Raw genomic sequence first — 23,269 nt, forward strand, 5'->3', positions numbered from 1 at the left:
TGGAAGGAAACTGTGACCGAGGACAAGCTGATGGCATAAGATGTAAGTACAACTCCTCCGGTTTCATATGCAAAAAAAATAATTGCGCTAGCTCACGTGGTTGCAGAGCTACCGGGATTTAAAAGTAGTTTTGCAAAACGGAGCGTGCTGCTCCGACCGGTTTTAAAGGGTTAAAAATAGGATAAGATTTGCATCGTGAGCTTTTCAGGCTTTAAAACTGTTCAATAAAAAAATATAATTATTGTTAGAGAGGATCTATTACACTCACGTCTACCTCTCTGCTTGGACTTGATTTACAGTTCAGTGAAATCCAGGTTTATCCTGATGACCCCTCACAAACACAAGTCCTACACTCACTGTGGTGCGCCTGCTGTTCGAGTCCACTGTTTCAGATTTTACTCACTGTCCTCGCTGACCCAGCTGTCCAGTCTGGTTTCCTTGTCATGACTGCAAGACTAGAGAGAAACTATCGTCACACCGTTACAAAAGTGAAGCCATTACAGCAACGAGACCTTTGTTCTGTCACAAAATGATCCCAACCACACAACCGCTCGTGTCATGCTGCAGTTTGTGCCATAATTGCATCTATATGATTTGAGCAGTAAGATAAACACATTAATAAATTTGTGGTTATGCAGTGAGGGTCTCTTAGGCTATGTTCACACTGCAGGCGAAAGCGCATCAAATCTGATTTTTCTGACCCTGTGTGACACATATCCGATCATGGTGTGTCAGTGTGAACGGCACAAATCCGATGTTTTCAAATCCGATCTGGGTCACTTTCGTATGTGGTCCTGAATCCGATACATATCTGATGTTTCAGAAAGCTGCTGTTTGATGGTCATGTCGCATTAAATCCGTCTTTTACGTCACCGACACAAGACAGACGCCAATTATCAGCGCCGGAGAAGACATCACGAACGCTTCCTGTCCATCCGGTGTAGATGTCAGTGAAACTGTTGGGAACAACGTTGGAGAAACGTGAACATTTTCTTTGTACTGTATAATCTGCAGATTCTGACAGAAATCTGCAACTATCCTTTGAAGCAGCGCTCCTCTAAAACAGCAATAAGGATCATTATTAGGTTATTTACATTATTATGTAAATAACAAAATAGTCTTTATATTAACGGCCATCAGTCAAACAATACTGTTGCTCTGGGTCTAAACAGAGCGCGTTGTGTGTGACGTCTTTTGCGCATGCGGCCGCTTTGAGCGTCACACTAGAGCGCGTTTGCTGTCACATTTTATTTGTAGTTTGAACGAGCAGAGAAAAAAATTGGATTTGATCAAAAAATCTGAATTGAGCATCAAGACCTGCAGAGTGAACGTAGCCTTTATCAGCAGCATCTGAATTTCCTTCCCCGTGGGTATGCTGTGTCAGATAATAAAGCCAACAGATTCCCAGAATGAAGTTTGTTTTTCCAAAAGCATTAATTATGGAGGCAAATCTGGACCGATTCAAACTGCTGTGACTGCAGTGATAAGTGCTGCAGAATATCACGTATAAGCTACTCTAGTAGAGCGCGTGTGATGTGCGTACGCTTTTGATCAGAGCTGCAAACATGCACTCATGGGCTCTTCATTAGATACTCTTGGCTGGTACCAGGTTTATATGGCACAGATTTAACAAGATGCGAGATCTTGGTCCATATTGAAATGACAGGATCACACCGTTGCTGCAGATTAGTTTGGTGCACGTGATGCAAATCTTCCGTTCCATCACATCCAACAACGATGCTCTGCTGGACTGAGATCTGGTGACTGTGGAGGCCATTTGAACGAACTACAGTGAAGTACAGCGTCATGTTCAAGAAAGTGGAATGATGCTGGAAGCAGCCATCGGATACGCTGTGGTCGTAAAGGGATGAACACGATCAGCAGCAATACTCAGGTAGGCTGTGGTGTTGAAATGATCCTCAGTTGGTACCATGGGCCCAAAGGGTGCAAGGAAAATAGCTCAACACTGTTACGCTACCTGCAGCAGCCTGCACCATTAAGGCGGGATGGACCCATGAAATGGCTTCATGTTGTTAAAATTCTGGCCTATGGGCAAGAGATGTTTGCAAAGGTGCTACCTTGTACCTCCATCTCAGTACTCACCACGAGGATGGTGTGATGCATCACGGAGGACGCCTCGCCGCTCTTCCATGACTCCCAAAGTTGAGTCACAAGAGGTGGGAAGTTGTCATGCTCTGGGATTTTAGACCTGTGGTTTCTTACGAGGGCCGTGAGATTGTTACTGACCTGCAGTCGTACTGTTGTGATGTTTACATCCACAGCAAGTGAAAAATACCAAGCGATACAACAAAGAACTATATGGGGCGATCGTGGCTCAAGAGTTTGAGCTTGTAATCGGAAGGTTGCCGGTTCGAGCCCCGGCTTGGACAGTCTCGACCATTGTGTCCTTGGGCGAGACACTTCACCCGTTGCCTACTGGTGGTGGTCAGAGGGGCCGGTGGCGCCAGTGTTCAGCAGCCTCGCCTCTGTTAGTGCGCCCCAGGGTGGCTGTGGCTACAATGTAGCTGTAGCCACCAATGGGTGGATGACTGGACGAGTAAAGCGCTATACAAATACAGGCCTTTTACCATTTATAAGGTTTGACATGTTGTGCAATCAGAGATGCTCTTCTTCATACCTCGGTTTGAGTTACTGTTGCCTGTTTCCCTCTGACCACTGACATCAACAACACATTTTTGCTGGACGTGTTGTCTTTGTTAGGCTGGTCTCTGTACTTTATTGTGTTTCTGAAACATTCACTGCACCAACAACCATGTCACTGAAATCACATTTCTTCTGTATTCTGATGCCTTGTACCGTCGGCAGGTCATTGCAATCATGTCTACATGCCTCAGAGAAACAGAGCGAGGCTTTTGCATCGGACAGACTAGTTACCCTCCGAGCAAACTCAGGAGCAGGCAGGACGCCCGTACCTGTGAGAAGATCGAGAGAGGAAAGGTTGCTGCTGTTCATGTAATTGCGACACCACAGGACACAACACATCAAATCAGAGCACTGCTGATTACTTAAAATTAGAGCAGTCAGCTGGCAGCACTTCAGTGCGTGTAAGGCAGGTGCTCCTAAAGTAGGTTACAGACGTGTCTGTAGCCTCCAGAGTGCAGCTAGCTGTACGTTGGCATGCAGCTCAGGGTGAGAACGAGCACACGTCAAAATTACATCCCTGACTTTTATAAATAGGCTCATACGGGGGAGATGATAGAAGCCATTACGACATCGTGTGGGTGTGTTAGCACTCGCTAAGTCAGATGGAAATAACACCGTGACAGCAGAGGCGACAGAGCCAGTGCAGAGTCAGGGCCGGGCTTTTCCATGTGTGCACGCATGCACAGACTCACATGGCTGAGCAGTCATGAATAATGAATTCATGCTCGAGGAGGAAGAAGCCAAGGATGTTTGATGAGTCATGTAAAATGGAAGCACAATGCAAGTAATGAAGCGTGCTGCAGACATGCAGAGAGAACTCAGAGGACGTTGTTGTTGTGTTGTTGGGGTTTTTCCCCGTTGTGTGGTATTTCCTCACCGCCTCAAGTCCTCCCTTAAGAACAGGAACTTCTATGTGTCAATTAGCCAGTTTTCATCACAAAATATAGAAATCACATGCGGGGTCCCCCAGGGCTCCATCCTAGGGCCTCTTATTTAGCATTTACATGCTCCCGTTAAGCCAGATTATAACCACCAATAATATTAACTACCACAATTATGCAGACGATACTCAACTTTATATCTCAATGTCACCAGGTGATGTTGGACCTATTAAAACTCTTAATAAATGCATTGAGCAAATTAATAACTGGATGTCTCATAATTTCCTTCAACTGAACAGTAACAAAACTGAAGTACTTCTCTTTGGACCCAAAAAAGATCAATTAAATATCAGTAACCAGCTCAAACTGGTCCAACTAGAAACTACCGACCAGGCCAGAAATTTAGGTGTAATAATGAGAGCTGAACCTCGAGGGCCACATAAAGGTTATAACAAAGTCGGCCTTCTGTCACCTGAGGAACATTTGTAGGATTAAAGGACTGATGACACAAGGAGACCTAGAAAAACTCATCCATGCATTTATCTCCTTGGTTACTGTAACAGACAACTGCAGCTGATCCAGAACGCTGCTGCTCGTCTTCTCACTAGAACCAAGAAAATAGAGCACATTACTCCAGTTCTAAAGTCATTACACTGGCTCCCTGTAGCTCAGAGAATAGACTTTAAAGTGCTTTTATTAGTTTACTAATCTTTGAATGGGTTAGCACCAGAGTACATTAGAGATCTGCTATCATGGTACAAACCATCCAGATCAGTCGGGTCCTGCAGCTCTCGTTTACTGACCGTCCCCAGAACCAGAACTAAACCTGGAGAAGCAGCTTTTAGTTTCTATGCTCCTCACATCTGGAACGCTATCAGGAGACTGCACAGCTGCAGAGACACTGAACTCTTTTAAGTCTAAAATTAAAACTTACTTATTTAGACTTGCTTATGAGTAACTGATCCTATTATGTCTGTGAAGGTTCTCAGTCATCCAGGTCATTGTAGTCAAAGGAGCTTGCAAAGAAAAGTCCATCTGCATCTAAAGGTCAAAGGTCACTCTTTCGAGGATGTCAGTGTTCACATTTTGGACAGAGAGGACAGATGGTTTGAAAGAGGAGTGAAAGAAGCATCTATGTCCACTGTGAGCGACCATCTTTGAACAGAGGCGGTGGTTTACGACACCAACTCTCTGCCATCTATAATCCAGTTTTGAGTTCCCTCCCCAGACGCCTTAACGCCCACTCACACCCTGGGCCATCTGACCTCAGGAAATCACATGATAAGGTGGGGCCAGGTTTCACAATGAACTCACCTGAAACTCTGGCTGATTGGGACCCACACCCAGTTCCACACCTTGGCTCAGGCGATTAGAGGATCATCAGGGGGTCCTTTTGTCCCTCTGTGGGGGGAAACTCCCACTAGGTTTAAATCTGGGACTCTCCACCATTTGACCTTAGAACTGAAGAAGCTTCTCGGATGAAGGTGAAACATCTTCAAGTAACTTAAAGAAGTCCAGACGCTTTTCTTTGCAAGCTCCTTTGACTGATCCTATTATGGCTCTCTACCTGTTTGTTTTAATTTTTCATATAAATTATTGTCTTGATTATTGTCGGGGCGATCGTGGCTCAAGAGTTGGGAGTTCGCCTTGTAATCGGAAGGTTCGAGCCCCGGCTCGGACAGTCTCGGTCGTTGTGTCCTTGGGCAAGACACTTCACCCGTTGCCTACTGGTGGTGGTCAGAGGGCCCGGTGGCGCCAGTGTCCGGCAGCCTCGCCTCTGTCAGTGCGCCCCAGGGTGGCTGTGGCTACAATGTAGCTGCCATCACCAGTGTGTGGATGTGTGCATGACTGTGTAAAGCGCTTTGGGGTCCTTAGGGACGAGTAAAGCGCTTTACAAATACAGGCCACAGGTGTTTAATGTTTTATTTTTCGTGTTTTATTTTAATCATGCACCTTGAATTGCCTTGTGCTGAAAGTGTGCTACACAAATAAAATTGCCTTGCCTCTCCCCCTCCTTGCCTCTCCCCCTCCTTGCCTCTCCCCCTCCCTCCCTCTCCCCCTCCCTGCCTCTTCCCCTCCCTCTCAAACCGCCACATCTCTTTCTTCCCTCCTTTCTTCTCCTGGCCCGGCTAAGCAGGAGAAGCTCGATCGTGAGCTTTTGTTTAAAAGACGCCTTCAAAAAAGCACAAGCTGCTGTGGATTTATCTGCCAAGCTCTTAAAAGACCATTTTAGACTCACCGCTGGCAAAGGGAAGATAAAACAGTCGTCCTTTTATTTCTCCCCTGTTGTTCTGCTTCACTTTGAACTACGTCACCAGGAGCAGAGGGTAGCCCTCAGGTCCACCTGCCAAAGCTGGCAGTGACTCACTCCTGCACCCCTCACTAGCTTTTCTGTGTCTGATGAGAGACGAGGAGGAATAATGGTGAATAAGACCGACTAATACACACACATATATATATATATATTTGATATTTATACATCAGAATGAAGAGTTTTAATCTGGATTACTGTTTAGGAATTTTGCTATGGAAGCAACACGATGTGTTTATTCATTCTTTCTCCTCACTCGCTCCCTCGGGCATTAAATATGCTTCCTCACCTCAACAGTGCCATCTGCTGTTGTGCTGTCATTTATGCTCCTAATGCAGAGTTACTGCTGCCAGATGGGTGTTTTGTAACCACTGATAACCAGGGCTGGAGACGGGTTAGTGCCAAATTCCTCTCAAAGCACCAGCAGCCCAGGAACGGGCTTTTCTGGACTGCAGCGGGACATCTCGCCAGCTTCTCGAAGCAGGCTTTCATATCGTTTGTATGTGGTGTCGTAACAGACACTGGTGGGACTGTGAAGTGGCTTCTCTTGCTCAAGGCCCAATATTTAGTCCTTTTTTTAAAATCCTCCCCCTTTAATCAAAGCAAATTGTTTACTTAAAATCGTAATCTTAAAAAAACGGCACTCCTGGCTACTATGGTAACAGCACGTGTGGTTTAAGACTACAGCAAACCCCGGTTCAGTGGCTTTTTGGGGAATTTAGTCAAAAAGCAGCTGGTTTGCAGAGAGACAGCAGGTGGTGGCGCAGAGCAGAGCGTCCCCCACTCAGCAGCACAGAAACGCTGACGTGTTGTCAGTCAGCTTTAGCACATTTCTCCCCGATGGTACCGTGGAGAAAAATGTAGTAATGTCTGAAGGCTGTGGGAGTTTTTCCTTCCCACTGTCGCCAAGAGCTTCCAGGATAAAGTTCCCTCAGGAGACTGTGGCTGTGATTTGGTATAAACTGGAACTTAAACAGGACAAAAAGAAGAACATCTGCACTAAGATTACAGTTGTACATTTACATTTATGAGATGTTCTCTGAGATACATTTGACTCAGAAGATTTTGTATGTTTGATGTTAAAGTCTAACATAAGCTCAGGTTATTATTCCCAAAAGTTTGAAACATCTCTCAAGTTTTTTCAGGACATTTTCCAGTTTGTTTCATAAGACGTTATAATATCAGAGAAAATCTGATTCTTGTAATAAATAAGTGACTTTGACCTCAGAAATGTGTTTTTTTAATCGTTCCGTTTTCCTGCGCTCCCTAAGATGCTCGTGTAGAAGAAAGAAACAGATGTTTGACTGTGTGAGGATGGAAGTTTCATCAATCATCAACCAAATGAAAAGCAGCTTTGATTTCACGAAAATAATTCTACTATGAAAACGACACTCGTGTCTTCGGTGTGCTCTTCTTGTTCACTGTTCTTCAAACACTGCTCCCTTGCTACAAAGCTAATATCGCAGCAGGCACTCACCTGAGCGGACGACTAAAAATGCTTTTTCCAGAGCAAAGTGTGTGTTTGTGTTGTCTGTTTGAATCCCGGGGCCTTGGAAGCAGGAGCAGCCACAGATTTGCGCCGGCTCAGTGTCTGTATCTTCCTGGCATGTCACTGAGCGTTTTATGTAAGAGCGCACACAAGCAGACACACCTCCCCATCCCCCCGATTGATTATGCATGTATTCTCCTCTCCTGCTCTCGAGCTCCATGAAGCAGGACCTCCGGTGGCGTGCTGATGTAAACAGCCGCAGAGCAAAGCGAGGCTCGGGCATCTTTGCTTACATCTCACGCTGTTAGCGAAGGAATGCATGAAAGGTGAGGCTTTATTTACCCCCCCGGTGCCACAGCAGCATGATGGAAACCGTATGAAACACGTCAAAGCTAAAGCCTTGTTGTTACAGACCTCGAGCGCTTTGAAGGGCGGATCACAGGCTCAGACTGACCTCTGCACCCTGTGCTCGTGTACTGGAGAGATGCACAGCCAATAGCAAATGTGCCTTTGATAACAACAGAGGCAGAACAGAGTGTCCTGCAGGGCTCTTATGCAAGGAGACCTTGTGTGGATGCATCACCAAGAGATCATAAATTATTACTATATTTATCAGTCTGATTTATTGTTATTGTCTCCCTGTTGGGTTTAATTCCCTGACAAAAGAATATTGAACCATTTTAAGGGAAGCGATGAGCAGCAAACTGAGTGTCGAGTATGTTCACCGTGTGCAGCTCGAAGCAGCAAGTAGAATCATTTGGATTTGAAATGATTCCCAATCCATGGAAAACCGTTACAGTGACGGAGCACGGCATCGACAGGGCAGCGGTTCAGAGCGGGCGCTGTGGGACTCGGAGTGCGTGGATGGTAATAGGTCATGTGGTTTGGCATTTGCAGAGGTCTGCAGCATATAAAGCAGCTCATCTACTGCCTTTCTTTGGTAAGATTAGAAGCAAAATGCATGATAAGGCTGGTTTGCATCTGTTATTATTTTTAACCTCCTGAGACCCGAACTCTTCCACGGCAGCATTTTTAATTTCTCTTTGATATTTGGGCTGATTGGGGCCCGATGAATGTAAAAAAGAATTACCAGATTTTTTTTTACCTTATTTTTGTTTTTAAGAAAAATAAGAGCCACATATGAGGATATTCATTTAAAATTTGATAGAACAGTAGCAGCATAATGTCCTCGTAGGTGGATATCAGGCCCTTGTTGAGCAAAATTGACTATTTTGGTCTAAATAACCCAAAATGTGACGTCCACATATTCAATTCAATTCAATTCAATTTTATTTATATAGCGCCAAATCACAACAAAAGTCGCCTCAAGGCGCTTCATAGATACAGAGAAAAACCCAACAATCATATGACCCCTATGAGCAGCACTTTGGCGACAGTGGGAAGGAAAAACTCCCTTTTAACAGGAAGAAACCTCCAGCAGAACCAGACTCAGGGAGGGGCGGGGCCATCTGCTGTGATTGGTTGGGGTGGTGTCCACATATGTGGACGCCAGGTCCTAGGAGGTTAAAGCAAAGCAGTGATACTTGCATTTAAAAAGAAATCAGTCAAATCAACATGTTATATACCGATGTGGTGGTGTGGTGTGACTTTTGTTGCCATGATGACAGGTCTCTCTTGGAAATGAGATTTTTAATCTCAATGAGATTTTTTACCTGGATAAATAAAGGATTAATAATAAAAAATACATCAGCACTAAATTTACTGATGGATTCTTATAATTTGCTTCCAGGAAAAGCCATCGAATGTATTTACACTTCAGATTACTGCACAGAGAGTCTCCTGTCTCTGTTTAAAAGCAGTTTATCATGTATGACCAGTTTTATCCAAGTGACCTCCAACAACCAGTTGTTTAATACTTACTTTTCCATAGTAACTTGGAGTTGCTGGAGGGGGTGGGGGTGGGCACTGACCCATGTATGAGTAGGGCTGTAGCTGCCAGTTTTACACCAATCACTCACTCGCTGGTCAGGGAATTCTCATTTTTCCCTAGCAACCAGTGCCACCCCAACGATCACAGATGGTCAGAGTCATGACGATGTCACGATAACACCATAATATTCAATTCAATTCAATTTTATTTATATAGCGCCAAATCACAACAAAAGTCGCCTCAAGGCGCTTCATAGATACAGAGAAAAACCCAACAATCATATGACCCCCTATGAGCAGCACTTTGGCGACAGTGGGAAGGAAAAACTCTCTTTTAACAGGAAGAAACCTCCAGCAGAACCAGGCTCAGGGAGGGGCGGGGCCATCTGCTGTGATTGGTTGGGGTGAGAGAAGGAAGACAGGATAAAGACATGCTGTGGAAGAGAGACAGAGGTTAATAACAGATATGATTCAATACAGAGAGGTCTGTTAATACATAGAGAGCGAGAAAGGTGACTGGAAAGGAAAAACTCAATGCATCATGGGAATCCCCGGCAGCCTACATCTATTGCAGCATAACTAAGGGAGGATTCAGGGTCACCTGGTCCAGCCCTAACTATATGCTTTAGCAAAAAGGAAAGTTTGAAGCCTAATCTTGAAAGTAGAGATAGTGTCTGTCTCCTGAATCCAAACTGGAAGCTGGTTCCACAGAAGAGGGGCCTGAAAACTGAAGGCTCTGCCTCCCATTCTACTTTTAAATACTCTAGGAACAACAAGTAGTAATAGGGTCATTGTGTGATGATGGCTCAGAAATGCGTGAAAGTTAGCATGTTAGGATAATCCTGTCACATCGCCTGCATGTATTTATATTTTTAATTTGCATTTGGCGCCGTATCGCCTTCAGAAACTGTACGATATCTTTTGTCTCACCTACACTGTGGACATTTGAGTGGATAAAACTTCAACCTCTCTCTATCTTTCTCTCGTCACTCATATCTGGCAGTGCTGCCCACTTTCATTAGCAAGATGAGCTTGAAAGCTCAGCGAGAGGTAACAGAAACTCAACAGCGCTGGTCAAAATGAAAATACTTCCTGGTTAAAGGTCCGGGGATTTGGATTGACTGCAGAGTTCGTCGTGGGTGGCGAGTTTCGCTCAAACTGCAGAGAAAAGCCAAACAGTTCGTCCTTATCTGCTGCTTCTCATCAGCCTCACACACACATTACAGTGCAGCAGTTTTACTATTAGCAGCTTCCAAACTGTATCAGAAACCGTGGATCGTAAATCGTCTTCAGCTCATATAAATGCTGACCCTTGTGATGTCATCACTCAAAGCTTTTAAGCTGCAGTTTCTCCGTCCAGCCGAACGCTTGACGAGCCGAGTTCAGCTAAAGAGAAACGCAGATCAAACACTTCCTGGAAGTTATTTTGGAATCAAAGTCGTTGTGCTGTCGTTACTGATGAGCTCGTTTGAGGGTTCAGTCACTTGCAGTTTCACGGCACTTTGGAGCTGCAATATTCATCTGCTCCACGATCCTGCAGTCGTTCGCTGCTCTGTCAGTGTGAAACGGCCTTCAGTTAAGTGTGACGATTGAGTGTCTTTCTCTCCCACACGCGTTTCCTGTCCTCTCTCGCCCTGCCTCCCAGCGTTTGGATCAGCACCAGCACCAGCTTGCAGGCTGATTATAAAGGCTTTAATGTTCCATTTACCAGCAGCATGTTTCAGGTGGTGTGTGCTTGTTGACAGAATCAGTCTCGACACACACGCATGCAAACCTTGCGACATTAGCCTTTATTAGAGCAGCTGCGCCTGGCTGAGCGGTCTGGCACTGAGCCCGTCCTTTGATCCTGCAAACAGCCATAGCAGCAAACGGCTGCCAGATCAGCAGGAGAGTACGACTTAATGGAGACGTTAACGGCCTAATATCTGTAAGTGTAAAGTCGAGGACACGGTCCCTTCAACTGTAACTGCGTGCCATCTAGCGACGTAGGGCGGTTTGCTCTTTCTTCATTTTTACGTAACTGTTTCATAACTTAGCAGATTGTTGGGAACTGCAGTGGCGTTCTCTCTCGCTCCCCTCCCACCCCTTAAACATCCTTCCCGCATCCCTTCCTTGGCACCTTTCCTCTCCCCTCTCACTTAGCCTCCTCCTCCCTCTCCTCAACTCTTCCCACGTCGTCCCGCAGGTCCACGTGCCTCCTCCCGTTCCTCCGGGGTTGGGGGATGATCTGAGGCAGAAGCGTACGGGGGAAGGAAGCCACTTTGCATTTATGCACAAAGCGTCCCGTGCATGCAAGCTGGCTCGCGCTGGCTTCCATCCTCGCATTAGTGTGGCGTCTCTGAAAGGGCAGATAAGGACCTGGATCATGGGTGTAAGCTCTGTCGTCCTCACACTTTGTCTGCCTTGCTCCTTTTTTCCTTTCGTTCTTTTGAAATTCTTCTGTCTCGTCTCATCTCTGTGCCCGCTGACACCCTCCTCCCCCGCATATCTTTTCTCTTCTGAACTTCTCTAAACTTCCCACTGCAGTCTGATCGGCTCGCACTGCAGCAAAAGTTACATGGGTGGGACCTCATCTCACTTTATAACCTGAGCTAACACGGTCTAACCCTTACTCTCTATGGTTTCATCCCTCATCTCCAAGTCACTGCGATCTATTTTCCCATTAGGATTCATGGCCTTGTCTCCTCCCCCAGTCTTGATTCCAGACAGTTTGTGCTGGGTTGTTCGTCTTAGTGCAGGATCCTTGTTTCTGAGTGTGACGAGACTGTCTGCTGCACACATGGGCTTTGGCTTGCTGTAGTTGATCAGTATACAGACACATGTATACATGCATGTACAGGTCCTGTAGCAGAGGCCGAGGAGTTTGAGGTTTCTGTGCATCTTAGCTGTTCCTCAAACTTCTGATGTTGTGCCTGGAATCTGCTGGAGTCACTGTTCCAGGTTCAGGGTTACAGGGCCTAATAGCACCGAGTATGTCTTTATTTTGTTGTTCGTCTGCTGGGAGTCTCTCATCTATCGTTGTTAGGGATGGGTACCGGTATCCGGTGCCATGATGGCATAAACGGTAGTAACCAGACTGAAAAGCAGCGCACATTTCGGTGCTTTTTTTTTTTCCTGAGCTGTGATACACTTTAGATTCTAGCCAATCATTTTACGTTTCCGAGGATAGTAGGCGGGTCCAGGTACGTACGTTCTTGTAGAGCAGAGCTACAGATTAAAAATGTCCAAGGTGAAGCGGTCAAAGTCTGGCTGTACTTCACAGCAAAAGATGCAAACTCAGCAGCTGCAACAAGTGCTTTAAGCTGATACTGTGATACTGTCAAAGAAGGTAACACCTCGAATCTGATGAAACACCTGGCGACGCATAGCGTTTTTTTAAAAGCAGAGAAATGCGCCGTATTTGATAGCTTGCTGCGAGACCTCACACCGAGCACATCTACTGCGGGTGTGGTGCCTGTTATCGACCCGGAGTTAGCAACATCCCCCAAAAACCCGAAGAGTAGAGTCCTGGCCCCTAGCCCTGCCAGTGTAGCAGAAATGATGAGGATGATGATGCAGCAGCAGCCGTTCTTCTCTGCGTGAGTAGCTTAATGTTGTTCGTGTGTAATTTACGTTGAGTAGGCTAACCACGTTATTACATTAATGCATGTAAGGTGAACTAGCAAACACCATCATAGCTACATGCGGCTGTCTTCTTGTTTGATGGCAGATGCTCCCTTCACCCTGGACAAAAAGGCTAAAATGACCAAAGAAAAAGTGGAAAACAGTTAAACATGAGAGGTTTTTGGACAAAGTTTGTGTTTTTTCCATTGTTTAAGCTGCTTCCAGCCAAGAGTGATACCATATATGCCCCATAGCTGCAGAAAAGGCTAACATTGTTATCTTTTTACAAAAAAACAGCTGAACATGAGAGGTTTTTGGACCAATTTTGTGTTCTCCATTCTTTAAGCACCGGGTTGAGCACCGTTTAAGCACCGGCACCGTTTCAAAAGTACCGGTTTGGCACCGGTATCGGATAAAACCTAAACGATACCCATCCCTAATCGTTGTCAGTCACCACTGTGTGTGGTTGGTTGGCCAGCAGCTGCTTGTCTGGAACACTGGAAGCTCCTATGGGAGCTCGGGGACTTCATACGTGGCACCGATGTTCCTGTACACTAGCACAGCCACTTGGTTGTGCCTCCCACTGTACACCATCCCAGCTTGCTTCTAACATCTTGCTGCTCTGTGCTGAGTCTCTGGGGCACTTTTGGACAGTCTGCATGGGTGACATAGTCGGTGGACTCCTGCCTCTGTGGTGCTTAGAGGACGCTCTTGTGCTGCTGTGATCAGAGCTTCTGTGCTGTCCTGTAACCTACACAAACACCTAACGAATGTTTCTAAACAAGCAAACAAGCAACTACATGCTGCATAAGTCATATCACTTTAGCATGTGAGAGTCAATGAGAGTCATTACACTTCCAGTTCATCTTCTGTGTATTCCAGTATCGTTACACTGGCTTTTAAACAACAGAACATTACATTTCTCAGTCCTCATTGGCCCAAAGCTGAGATCTAGCCAAAGTTATACAACCAAGGGACAGCCAACAGCTCTGGAAGCTAGCTGAAAACAGATTCAACAACGGTGCGAACGCTGAAAAACACCTTTGACTGCACTTCATTTGGGAATAAAACAGAAAATTTGTCATGCAGGGTTTGGTTTAAGTAGAGAGGCTACGTGAGGTTCCCATCAAAACATGTGCTGCTGGTGTCTGACGTAACAGGATGTCAGGGACAGAACCTGTGGTTGCCCCTCAAGAGTCCAGTGCTGGGAAGCGTCCTTAAATGCTCCTGTGTGCATGTGCTGATAACGAATAATGATTGACGGGTGCTCTCCTCTGGCTGCAGCCTTTGAAACTGATGGGTTTGTTTCGGTCATCGGCTGCTATCATTTTTAAAATATCACCGTTTAAACCGAAGGTGTGAAGATTGTTGTGGTCAGCTTGTAGAGAGTTCTCCTCTGACTCTGGAGTTATAGTCAGCTTTGCAGAGCTCTGTTGTGTGACTAAGTTCATGGTTACCTTGTATGGACACGAGTACTGGGCTACCAGCCTTGGAAATCCATGCTATGAAGCTTGAGGCGTACAGTTTTTGTGCTGATGTTAGCACCGGAGGAATAACAGCTGAATAACTCTGTAGTTACTCAGTCAGCAGAGAGTCTCAAAGTATGTCTGGGTGTTTGATTTTATCACCTGTGGAAACACAGGAATCCACAGAACACTAGAGGTGGGAATCACCAGACATCCCACGATACGATATTATCACAATACTTTCGTCTTTCTAACAGTACATGTTTTAATCTTTGCTGAATTAAAACATATGAAAGACATAACTTTTCAACCTTTTTTCCCCTAAAAAGTCCTTTTTTTGCCCAAAGCACGAGGTTATGTTTTAGAGGTGGGGATCACCATACATCCCACGATACGATATTATCACAATACTTAACGCACGATACGATATTATTGCAATTTTTAAAAATATTTTGCGATATTCAGATTCTGTACATAAAGGTAAACTTTATCAATATTCATTTTCTCTAATATCAAAGTCTCACACTCAGTCTTTCTCTCATTTCAGTTTGATTGTTGACAAACTGAACGGTTTGTATTACAGTCTAGTCCAACTTAACTGAACAACCATCTGGTACAATTATAGCTATTCTGAACTATGCAGTTTATGAAAACTATGCAGCCCCTTCAGCAACTGAAGAATTTGAAAGTAAATTAAAACAAAATATAATTTTACATGAAATAAAAAAGTTTTACACTTAATTAAAATAAAACATGTCTTAAATTAAAATAAGTAAACTGTCATGTTTATTAAACACATTTGGACAGTGAAGGAATGTCAGGATTCTTGCTCAGAAAAAGGATCAACATGCTCTGAAGTCAGAGCACAAAAACCTTTTTGTAACAAAGTATCGATTTCTGCTGTCCCTGTATCCATACATTATTAGCAAACAAAATATCACCATGCTACACAGTATCCATTTTTCCCCCCACCCCTACAGAACACGTCTGACCAGATACATTTTTCATCTAAATGAAGGCTCTGCTGGAAACTACGTGTCCAACACTGAACAGCAAAGCTGCTGGTGAACATGGGGGAGCACGAGGCTTCTACACAAACCCGAGTCTCACACTGATGTTGGCCAGAACAGAGCTCGGTGACTTTAGCAATTCAAATAAATGCTAATGTTGCTTTAACTCCACAGGTTGTGAAAACCAGCCAGATTTCACTGCTGCCAGTTACCCATCAGCTTTTTTCAACACTTTGAAGTTACAGCTTCAACTTTTCACGCTTTTCATGCTTTTCACGGCTTAATCGACGCCATATCTTTGTCATTGATTCCCTCTGTGCTGTGCCGGGGTCTTGCTTGTGCTTTTTATGTGTGCAAGGCTGGTAAGGTCCAAGGACAAATCCATGCTGTCAAAGATTACTGCACAAGGAAATATCAGTCTTCTTTTGACGACAGCGTTTCTTTCTGAGTGAAATCTGATAGTGGAAATGTGACGTTCACTGAAAAGAAAAGAAAAAATTGTGTTTCAACTCAGCTGCTCATTGTGTAGTTCTGCAAATGTCAGTACAAGCAGGATGTCTTGACATTTGCAGATATATTAAACGGGGAAGGTGCATGCCTGCTGTGGTTCCTGAATGTGAGCCTGTGGACACGCAGAGATTACACAAAGTTTACGAGGGCCTGACTTTCTTCTTTTGCTCATATTCTACACGTTCACTCTGTGGCTGCGCCTGACCTTGAATGAGTTATGGTGAAATCAGGTGCAAAAGTAATAAAACAACAATATCTTTCTCTTTGTTTTGTTCCATTTGCTCGATGAAGATTGAAGCAGCCTGCCCAAGTCCTCAGGGGGCAGCCTCGCTCAGGCTAAGATTAACCATCGACCCAGACTTTTTACCAGGGAGGTCAAACAGAAGGTTGTGTCTAATGAATGGCTCAGCTTCTCGCAGCCGCCCACAGGGTTCGTGCTGCACGCTAGATGACGAAGAGCCGAGCGGGGGCTTGGTGGCCTTCCACGCAGTTACAGCATTAATCTCTGCCCTTGTGTTCATATGCTGCTGGCGTGCAGTAATGATATGGATTGCTTCGACTGTCAACACACTTTTTGTGCTTCAAGTACTTTACTGGGGGTAAAACCCAGAGGATCCTGAGCCTTTACTGGACTGTAGAGAGCAGAGATGGGCTGTGTAGTTAGGCATCTGCAACATTCAACAAATGAAATGATGTTGCACATGGTTACACCTTCAACTGGTTTGTTTTTAGTTACATAATTCAGGTATTATCTACAGAACTGCCTTAAAGGTAGCATCTATGCTAATCAGAATGCTAATGTGGTCCTGCTGAAAAGGCTGATGATGATAATTATCAGCATTTTTCACTGGCAATCAGGCTAAAGTGCTAAATTAAAGTAAGTTAATCACTAAAGTAATTACAAAACATTGATTTAATTAGGTTTGATGAAATGACAAAAGTATGGGCTCTACCACGCTTGCAGGTGAATATCATCACCCTCACGTTAGCAACAGCCAACAGATGCACATGTATCAGACATCAGATCAGCATCAGCGGGGAAGTCCGGCGACACAAAGCTGTGAGGGGAAAGGTCATGTAACTTGGAACCGCATTAAAGTCACACGTGTCAGGATAAAACAGCCGTGTGAATATCTCTCGGAGCTAAAGTGTACAGTAGTTCTCGCTGCGACTTGTGTCAGAGATCCTGATTCATTACTCATGGGAAAGCCTGGGGTCACCTTCAGGGACTCATGAACACGGTGAACCGGAGTTGCCTGTTTTGGAACTAGAATTGAAGAAAAGACTGCACTAGTGCTGCTCAATTAATCGAATTTTAATCTCGATTACGATCTGGGCTTTCAACGATCATTAAAAATGACTGAGCCGATTATTAGCCCCTCCCTCGTGCTTTACTCTCGCGCTGCTCTGTGTGGCAAATCGAGCGCACCTCTCTGCGTTTCGAACACGTGTCACAACAATTAAGAGCAGCGGTCTCCAACCTTTGTTGCGCCACGGACCGGTTTATGCCCGACAATATTTTCATGGACCGGCCTTTAAGGTGTCGCGGATAAATACAACAAAATAAAACTAGTACTGGTACCGAAAAAAAGAAGATTTATTGATAACACACGTGAAAAGACCCAGGAAAACCGAGTAAACGATAAAAACGATAACAAAATAACGCTGAAAACCGATAAAAACCCTGAAAACTATACATTTCACACCTGAGCCTCAACTCTCGCGGCCCGGTACCAAACGACTCACGGACCGGTACCGGTCCGAGGCCCGGGGGTTGGGGACCGCTGATTAAGAGGACCCGAGGGAAGCTCGGAAAGCTAAGCAGAAGTTATTTGGAGAGGAGAGTGATGCTGTTGGTTGAAAAGAGGTAAAAAAAACTTGAGTGGTGTGGAAACATTATGGGTTCATGAGTCAGACGTGGATCAAGTAGACACAGTGTGTAAACTTTGCTACAGTGTCGTAGCTGCACCACAGAGCAACACTGCAAACTTCACTAAACATAGATGTTTACATTTTTCATTTCTTTCTTATATTGCAAACATTTGCACTGTTATCAGTATTTGCACTATTTTATATTATTTTTGACAATCTTTAAAGTCATTATTCAACACATTGTTATTGTTAAATAAATATCGTCAAATAATCGAGATATCAGTGAAAATAATCGTGATGATCATTTTTGCCATAATCGAGCAGCCCTAGACTGCAGGCTCTGGGCGTTTGGAAGCGACAGCGATCCAGGACATCTTTACAGTATGGATAGTTGCACATGAATACACAGCAACAGCCACGTGAGACTGAAAACCTCGACCAAGGCTGGATCCACAAGGATATCGAGTCTTTTGTTAGTTCAGTTCATCCATCTCAGATTAGCTTCAGACGTTCAGCCACACTTCTGCTAAATCTTTCTGCACATTTGTCCACAGCTTTGAGTAATCCTGCTGCCAAACAGACAACCTGGAACAATTACTGTCCTTGGTGAATCTAATGAGAACAAAGCCTACAAAACACTGAGTTGCAATAGGAAATCGAAGTTCATTTAGCCACCCAAGATAATCAGCGTTTACTGATTGCAAATGCTTTGCTTTCTCAGGAGACGTCATGTTTGTACATTATTTGGCCACTCGTGTGAAAAACACTAGAGGTTGTTTCTGAAACATTATCTAAAGGCTCTTGTGCCCGATGACTTCAAATGACTAAATCATAAATAAATCATAGAAACATACGCAAGTACTTACCCACCCTTTTCTTTCTCTTTGTAGTTCTTCCCTTATGGCGATGCGTCCAAGTTTGCCCAGCACGCCTTCAGGACCTTCGACAAGAACGGCGATGGCACAATCGACTTCAGAGAGTTCATCTGCGCGCTGTCCATCACATCACGGGGCAGTTTCGAGCAGAAGCTTAACTGGGCTTTCAACATGTACGACCTGGATGGAGACGGCAAAATCACACGGGTGGAGATGCTGGAGATCATCGAGGTATAATGTGGTTCGAAACTTTCTGAAGCCGTTAAAGGGGTTTGATTATTTTTACTTGGACAGCCTTATACTAGCTTTGTAACTTGCTGAGTCACCAGGACAACTATTTTTGTACTTTGGTTACTGAGCGCTGAGGTTATTCAAACAGTTTGCAGCTAAAGACAAACGTCCTCGTCTGTAATTCAGGCCACTCCTGCTCGACCTGTTTGCATTGAGGCATCCATTATTTTATCATTCTTTCCTGATCCTTGTGTAAGGATCAATAATATGCCATTTGGAGAAACATGGAATTGATGCCTCTTCATATTCAGCATTCAGTTCATTTTCATGCTTCCCAAAGGCATTTCCCACTGTTTCATGCAGGCAAACATTAGTAACAACATCCACAGTGAAGTTGTTCACCGTTGTTGTTCTGAACGGTAACGTCACATCCGAAGACACCCGAAGACATTCGAATGTGACAGCTGAAGGAAAATATGCAGTGTTCGTTCTCCCCCTGCAGGCGATCTGAAACATGTAGAATTTAATGTCTCTCTGACTAGAAAAGACATAATTAAAAAGCTTTGTGTCAGCAGCAATAGAAGAGAGACAGTGTTCAGGTTTTTCAGAGGAAACTTGCACAGATTTGTATTTCACCCTGTCAGTCGTGCAGGTGAACAACACTAACAACATCTGTAGTCGGCGCAGGTTGCAGATATTGTGTTGTCCTTGTTTTATTTGATCAGCATATCCAATTATACCAACAAATAGAACCTCCTAATCGACATTACAGCAAACGTTACTATCAAAGTCTCCACTTTTAAGCAGCTTCATACTTCAGCATCCTTGATAGGTTTAGCTAAAGCACACGTGAAGGCTCTGCAGCAGACTGGCTATAACTGCAGTGGAGTTTCTCTCTTTGAAGACGTTACTGGAAATGCTTAGTAGGAAACAACAGTAAAGAGCATGTTTGTCATAGTTGTTGTTGTCAGACGACACAATAAGCTACTGTGTAGAGCAGGGGTGTCAAACACAGTGGGCCAAAATTCAAAACTGGAACAAAGTCGCAGGCTAACATTAATATTTATTGAAAAAAAAAATCTTCCTCCAGATATAAGAATGAATCTTTTCTTATGGAAGTTTTGCTGAAAAGCTGAATATGGAACAAGCAAAGCTTAATACTAAACAATATATGTATTAGCTGTATAATACCAGTAGGCCAGCTCTAATAGTAATTAGAGTAATAGTAATTGGTATGGCTTCGCGGGCCAAATGTAATTAGGCTGCGGGCCAAATTTGGCCTGCGGGCCAGAGTTTGACACCTATGGTGTAGAGTTTGTGATTACAGTATTTTTATCACGTAGATCGAACTCAGAAGCTTAAATTCCACGTAAAGGTACAGTAAGTAATTTATTGAGGGTATTTATAGAAAAATAAGAATATTGTAAATATACATCGATTAGTGATTAATTCTGTATTTTCATAAACTCATAATTAATCCACAGAGAATACGTAGGAGCAGACACAGTTTGGGGAACTTGCCATGTTGTAAATCTTAAATAGAGGTGTTGGACTGTGGCTAGAGAGCCGCCACATGTGTGGTACACTTATGATAGAAGTTGCTTTAAATTTTAAGATCACAAATAGCTCTTTCAAACTATAAATGTGCAACAGTTGAACATGTACATCTTTCACAGTCTCCCTCCTTCCTCATTTCCACGTCATCCTCTTCCTCCTCACCTCAAGCCTCGCCTCTAACACACAAAACTGTTCATTTATTCCCAATATTGTCGCAATTACTTATTGTCAGCAGTTCAGACTTGCAGCCCTCACATCTCCAGACAGCTGACAACAAGCCAGCTAATATAAGCTAATATTATGCCAGCCAGTACCAGGCTCAACTATCCCAAAAATCTCACTTTCATATTGTGTGAGAATGATTATGTGTGTCCGAGCTCAACAATGTAAAGCATCTTTAACGTGTGCTAGCATCTGCTAACAGCAGCTAATAGTATCTAATAGTATCTAACAGCAGCTAACAGCAGCTAATAGTATCTAACAGGCTAACAGCAGCTAACAGCAGCTAATAGTATCTAATAGTATCTAACAGGCTAACAGCAGTTAATAGTATCTAATAGTATCTAACTGGCTAACAGCAGCTAACAGCAGCTAATAGTATCTAATAGTATCTAACAGGCTAACAGCAGCTAATAGTATCTAATAGTATCTAACAGGCTAACAGCAGCTAACAGCAGCTAATAGTATCTAACAAGCTAACAGCAGCTAACAGCAGCTAACACAAGTGCTAGTTTCACAACGTTTTACAGCCTCCTCAGGAATAAATAGACAGGAACATATATTTAGAGTACAGATTTAGAGACTGGCAGCTGAAGGAAACTTTGCAGCGTGCTCTAAAGGTCTTCTGCCCTCTTCCTCCCCCTGCAGGCCATCTACAAGATGGTGGGCACGGTGATCATGATGAAGATGAACGAGGACGGCCTGACGCCCGAGCAGAGGGTGGACAAGATCTTCTCCAAGATGGATAAGAACAACGACGATCAGATCTCGCTGGAGGAGTTCAAAGAGGCGGCCAAGAGCGACCCGTCCATCGTATTACTGCTGCAGTGTGACCTCCAGAAATAGGCCGGAGGGCAAGCGGAGCGCTCCACCAGCCGCCACGGACTGCACAGAAAGAATTTCATGTTCCATTCAGTTTGCAGCTATTTCCACTGAAAAAAAAATCTCTATATATGCTTGGACTACCTTTCAATGGATCTGCTTCTTGTGTTTGAAACACTCGTGTGCATGAGAATGTTATTTGCTATAAAAGATCTACACACAACATACAACCAGTGTGCAGGTGCCAACGGTACGGGTGCGCACTCACAGTACAAACACACACACACACACAACTCTCACTACATATAAACACCTCGCACAATTAATATATATATATATATATATATAGATCTATAAATATGAATATATATTTAAATTATTTAAAGATCAACTGCCAAAATGTGAAGTGTGCAAAGTATTTTCCATACAGGTTCATTCCACTGGAGCTTGCGCATCAGCGATGTGCTACGTTGAATTTGCCGCTACTCTATTTATTGTTCCGAGTTTACTGGCGCTAGCTGTGTGTGTTTCATTATACCGAGTAACGTCAACCGAACCAAATTCCTATGATAATGTATCTGCCTCCAATAAGACACTCTATCCATCGTCTCAAGTACCAATAGCTCTAGAAGAGATGGATTTTGTCCAACTTTTCCTTCCGAAAACATGCTCGTGCTGTCGGTAAATACTGTAAATGTAGTTAATTTGCATGCCTTTAGGTTCTGCCTTAAAAAAAAAGCTCCTCCTTTTGCATCCTATGATCGAAGACAGGAAGCCTTATCGGAGCAGCGCAATGACTTTGGTGGTGGGAGAACCGGGAGAGATAATTCTTACTGACTAGGAAGGAAATAGTTGACCGCAGTCAGTCCGTCGAATGGGATGTAGTTTTTTTGTGATTTGTCGAGACGTTTTCTTTTGACTGCTTTAAGTGTGGGAGCATGTTTCCTTGTAGATTAGGTGTGGTACATGTTACTAAGAACTAAACCCCTGCTCCACGTGCACTGAAACACAACAATCCAGTCATCATACGAACTAACAGGTGTTGAACGTGGAGGATTTTTGAAGTGGAAGCGCTGGAGCTAAAACACTTCAGCAGTTAGATCGTTCTACGTTACCATCGCGTCCGCTTCGTTCAAGTTCGCCCACGGGTTGCATATCATCACGATGGATTCAGAGGTTTTTTCTTGTTTGTTTCTTAGGCTGTTGGAGTGTCTTGTTTGTCTTTTTCAGTGGAAGTAAATGAGTGCTAAAGCAGCAAAAGGAGCAGTGAATGACGTTTCATTACTACCAGAGGACGGCCCTTCCCGTAAAGCCGCGTGTTTAGCAGATCGGACGATTTTTGCCCCCCTCCTCAACCCCTCAAAGTCTTTCTCTCTAACCAGTCAGTCAGACTTTTTGTACTTTTTTACTCCTTTTCTCTCACAAATTGTACTGATGCAAACCAAGTGTAGAGAAGTTCAGTGAAGCGCAGAATGCTTTGGAAATCACCCGTTTGCCCTGCTCTGACGTTTTCCAGCCTGCGTAAAACTACCGGTATTTTACGAGCTAGCGGAGGATAAAGGAGACGTGACGTCATAATATACACAGCACTGCAATAACGATATATCATAGCAGTCCATCGTCATCTTACAGCAGTGTGACTTGTCCCCCTGTCGAGTTTCTAATCTGAACTTCTTTACATGAACATCTTTGGCCAGATAATGTTTCTAATTACAACTCTGTTATTATTCTTACTGCTATCAAGATACCAAATGTAAGCATTGGCAACCGTGTACGAGGATTCTTTTGTAGCATGTATTGTGTCCCTGACGACATGGCTGCACTACTCCCTGTGTTGTGGTTTAATCTAATAAAAGGAATTCAATGGGC

General features: G+C 44.1%; 1 protein-coding gene and 1 long non-coding RNA gene across 2 annotated transcripts in view; both read left to right on the forward strand.

The window, feature by feature from the left end:
• The window catches only part of vsnl1a (visinin-like 1a), a 44,609-nt gene extending 21,340 nt beyond the window's left edge, over nt 1-23,269 (forward strand). The window contains exons 3-4 of the mRNA XM_085133926.1: nt 18,587-18,802; nt 21,227-23,269. Coding sequence (XP_084990052.1) covers nt 18,587-18,802; nt 21,227-21,424 — 414 coding nt within the window. The 3' untranslated portion in view covers nt 21,425-23,269. The remainder of the gene's footprint in view (nt 1-18,586; nt 18,803-21,226) is intronic.
• Nucleotides 28-6,889, forward strand: LOC146501249 (uncharacterized). The gene is made up of 2 exons (XR_014869565.1): nt 28-127; nt 2,532-6,889. It is a non-coding gene; the product is annotated as an uncharacterized LOC146501249 (long non-coding RNA).

Source organism: Neolamprologus multifasciatus, chromosome 15 (genome assembly GCF_963576455.1).
Source record: "Neolamprologus multifasciatus chromosome 15, fNeoMul1.2, whole genome shotgun sequence".
NCBI classification, from domain to species: domain Eukaryota; kingdom Metazoa; phylum Chordata; class Actinopteri; order Cichliformes; family Cichlidae; genus Neolamprologus; species Neolamprologus multifasciatus.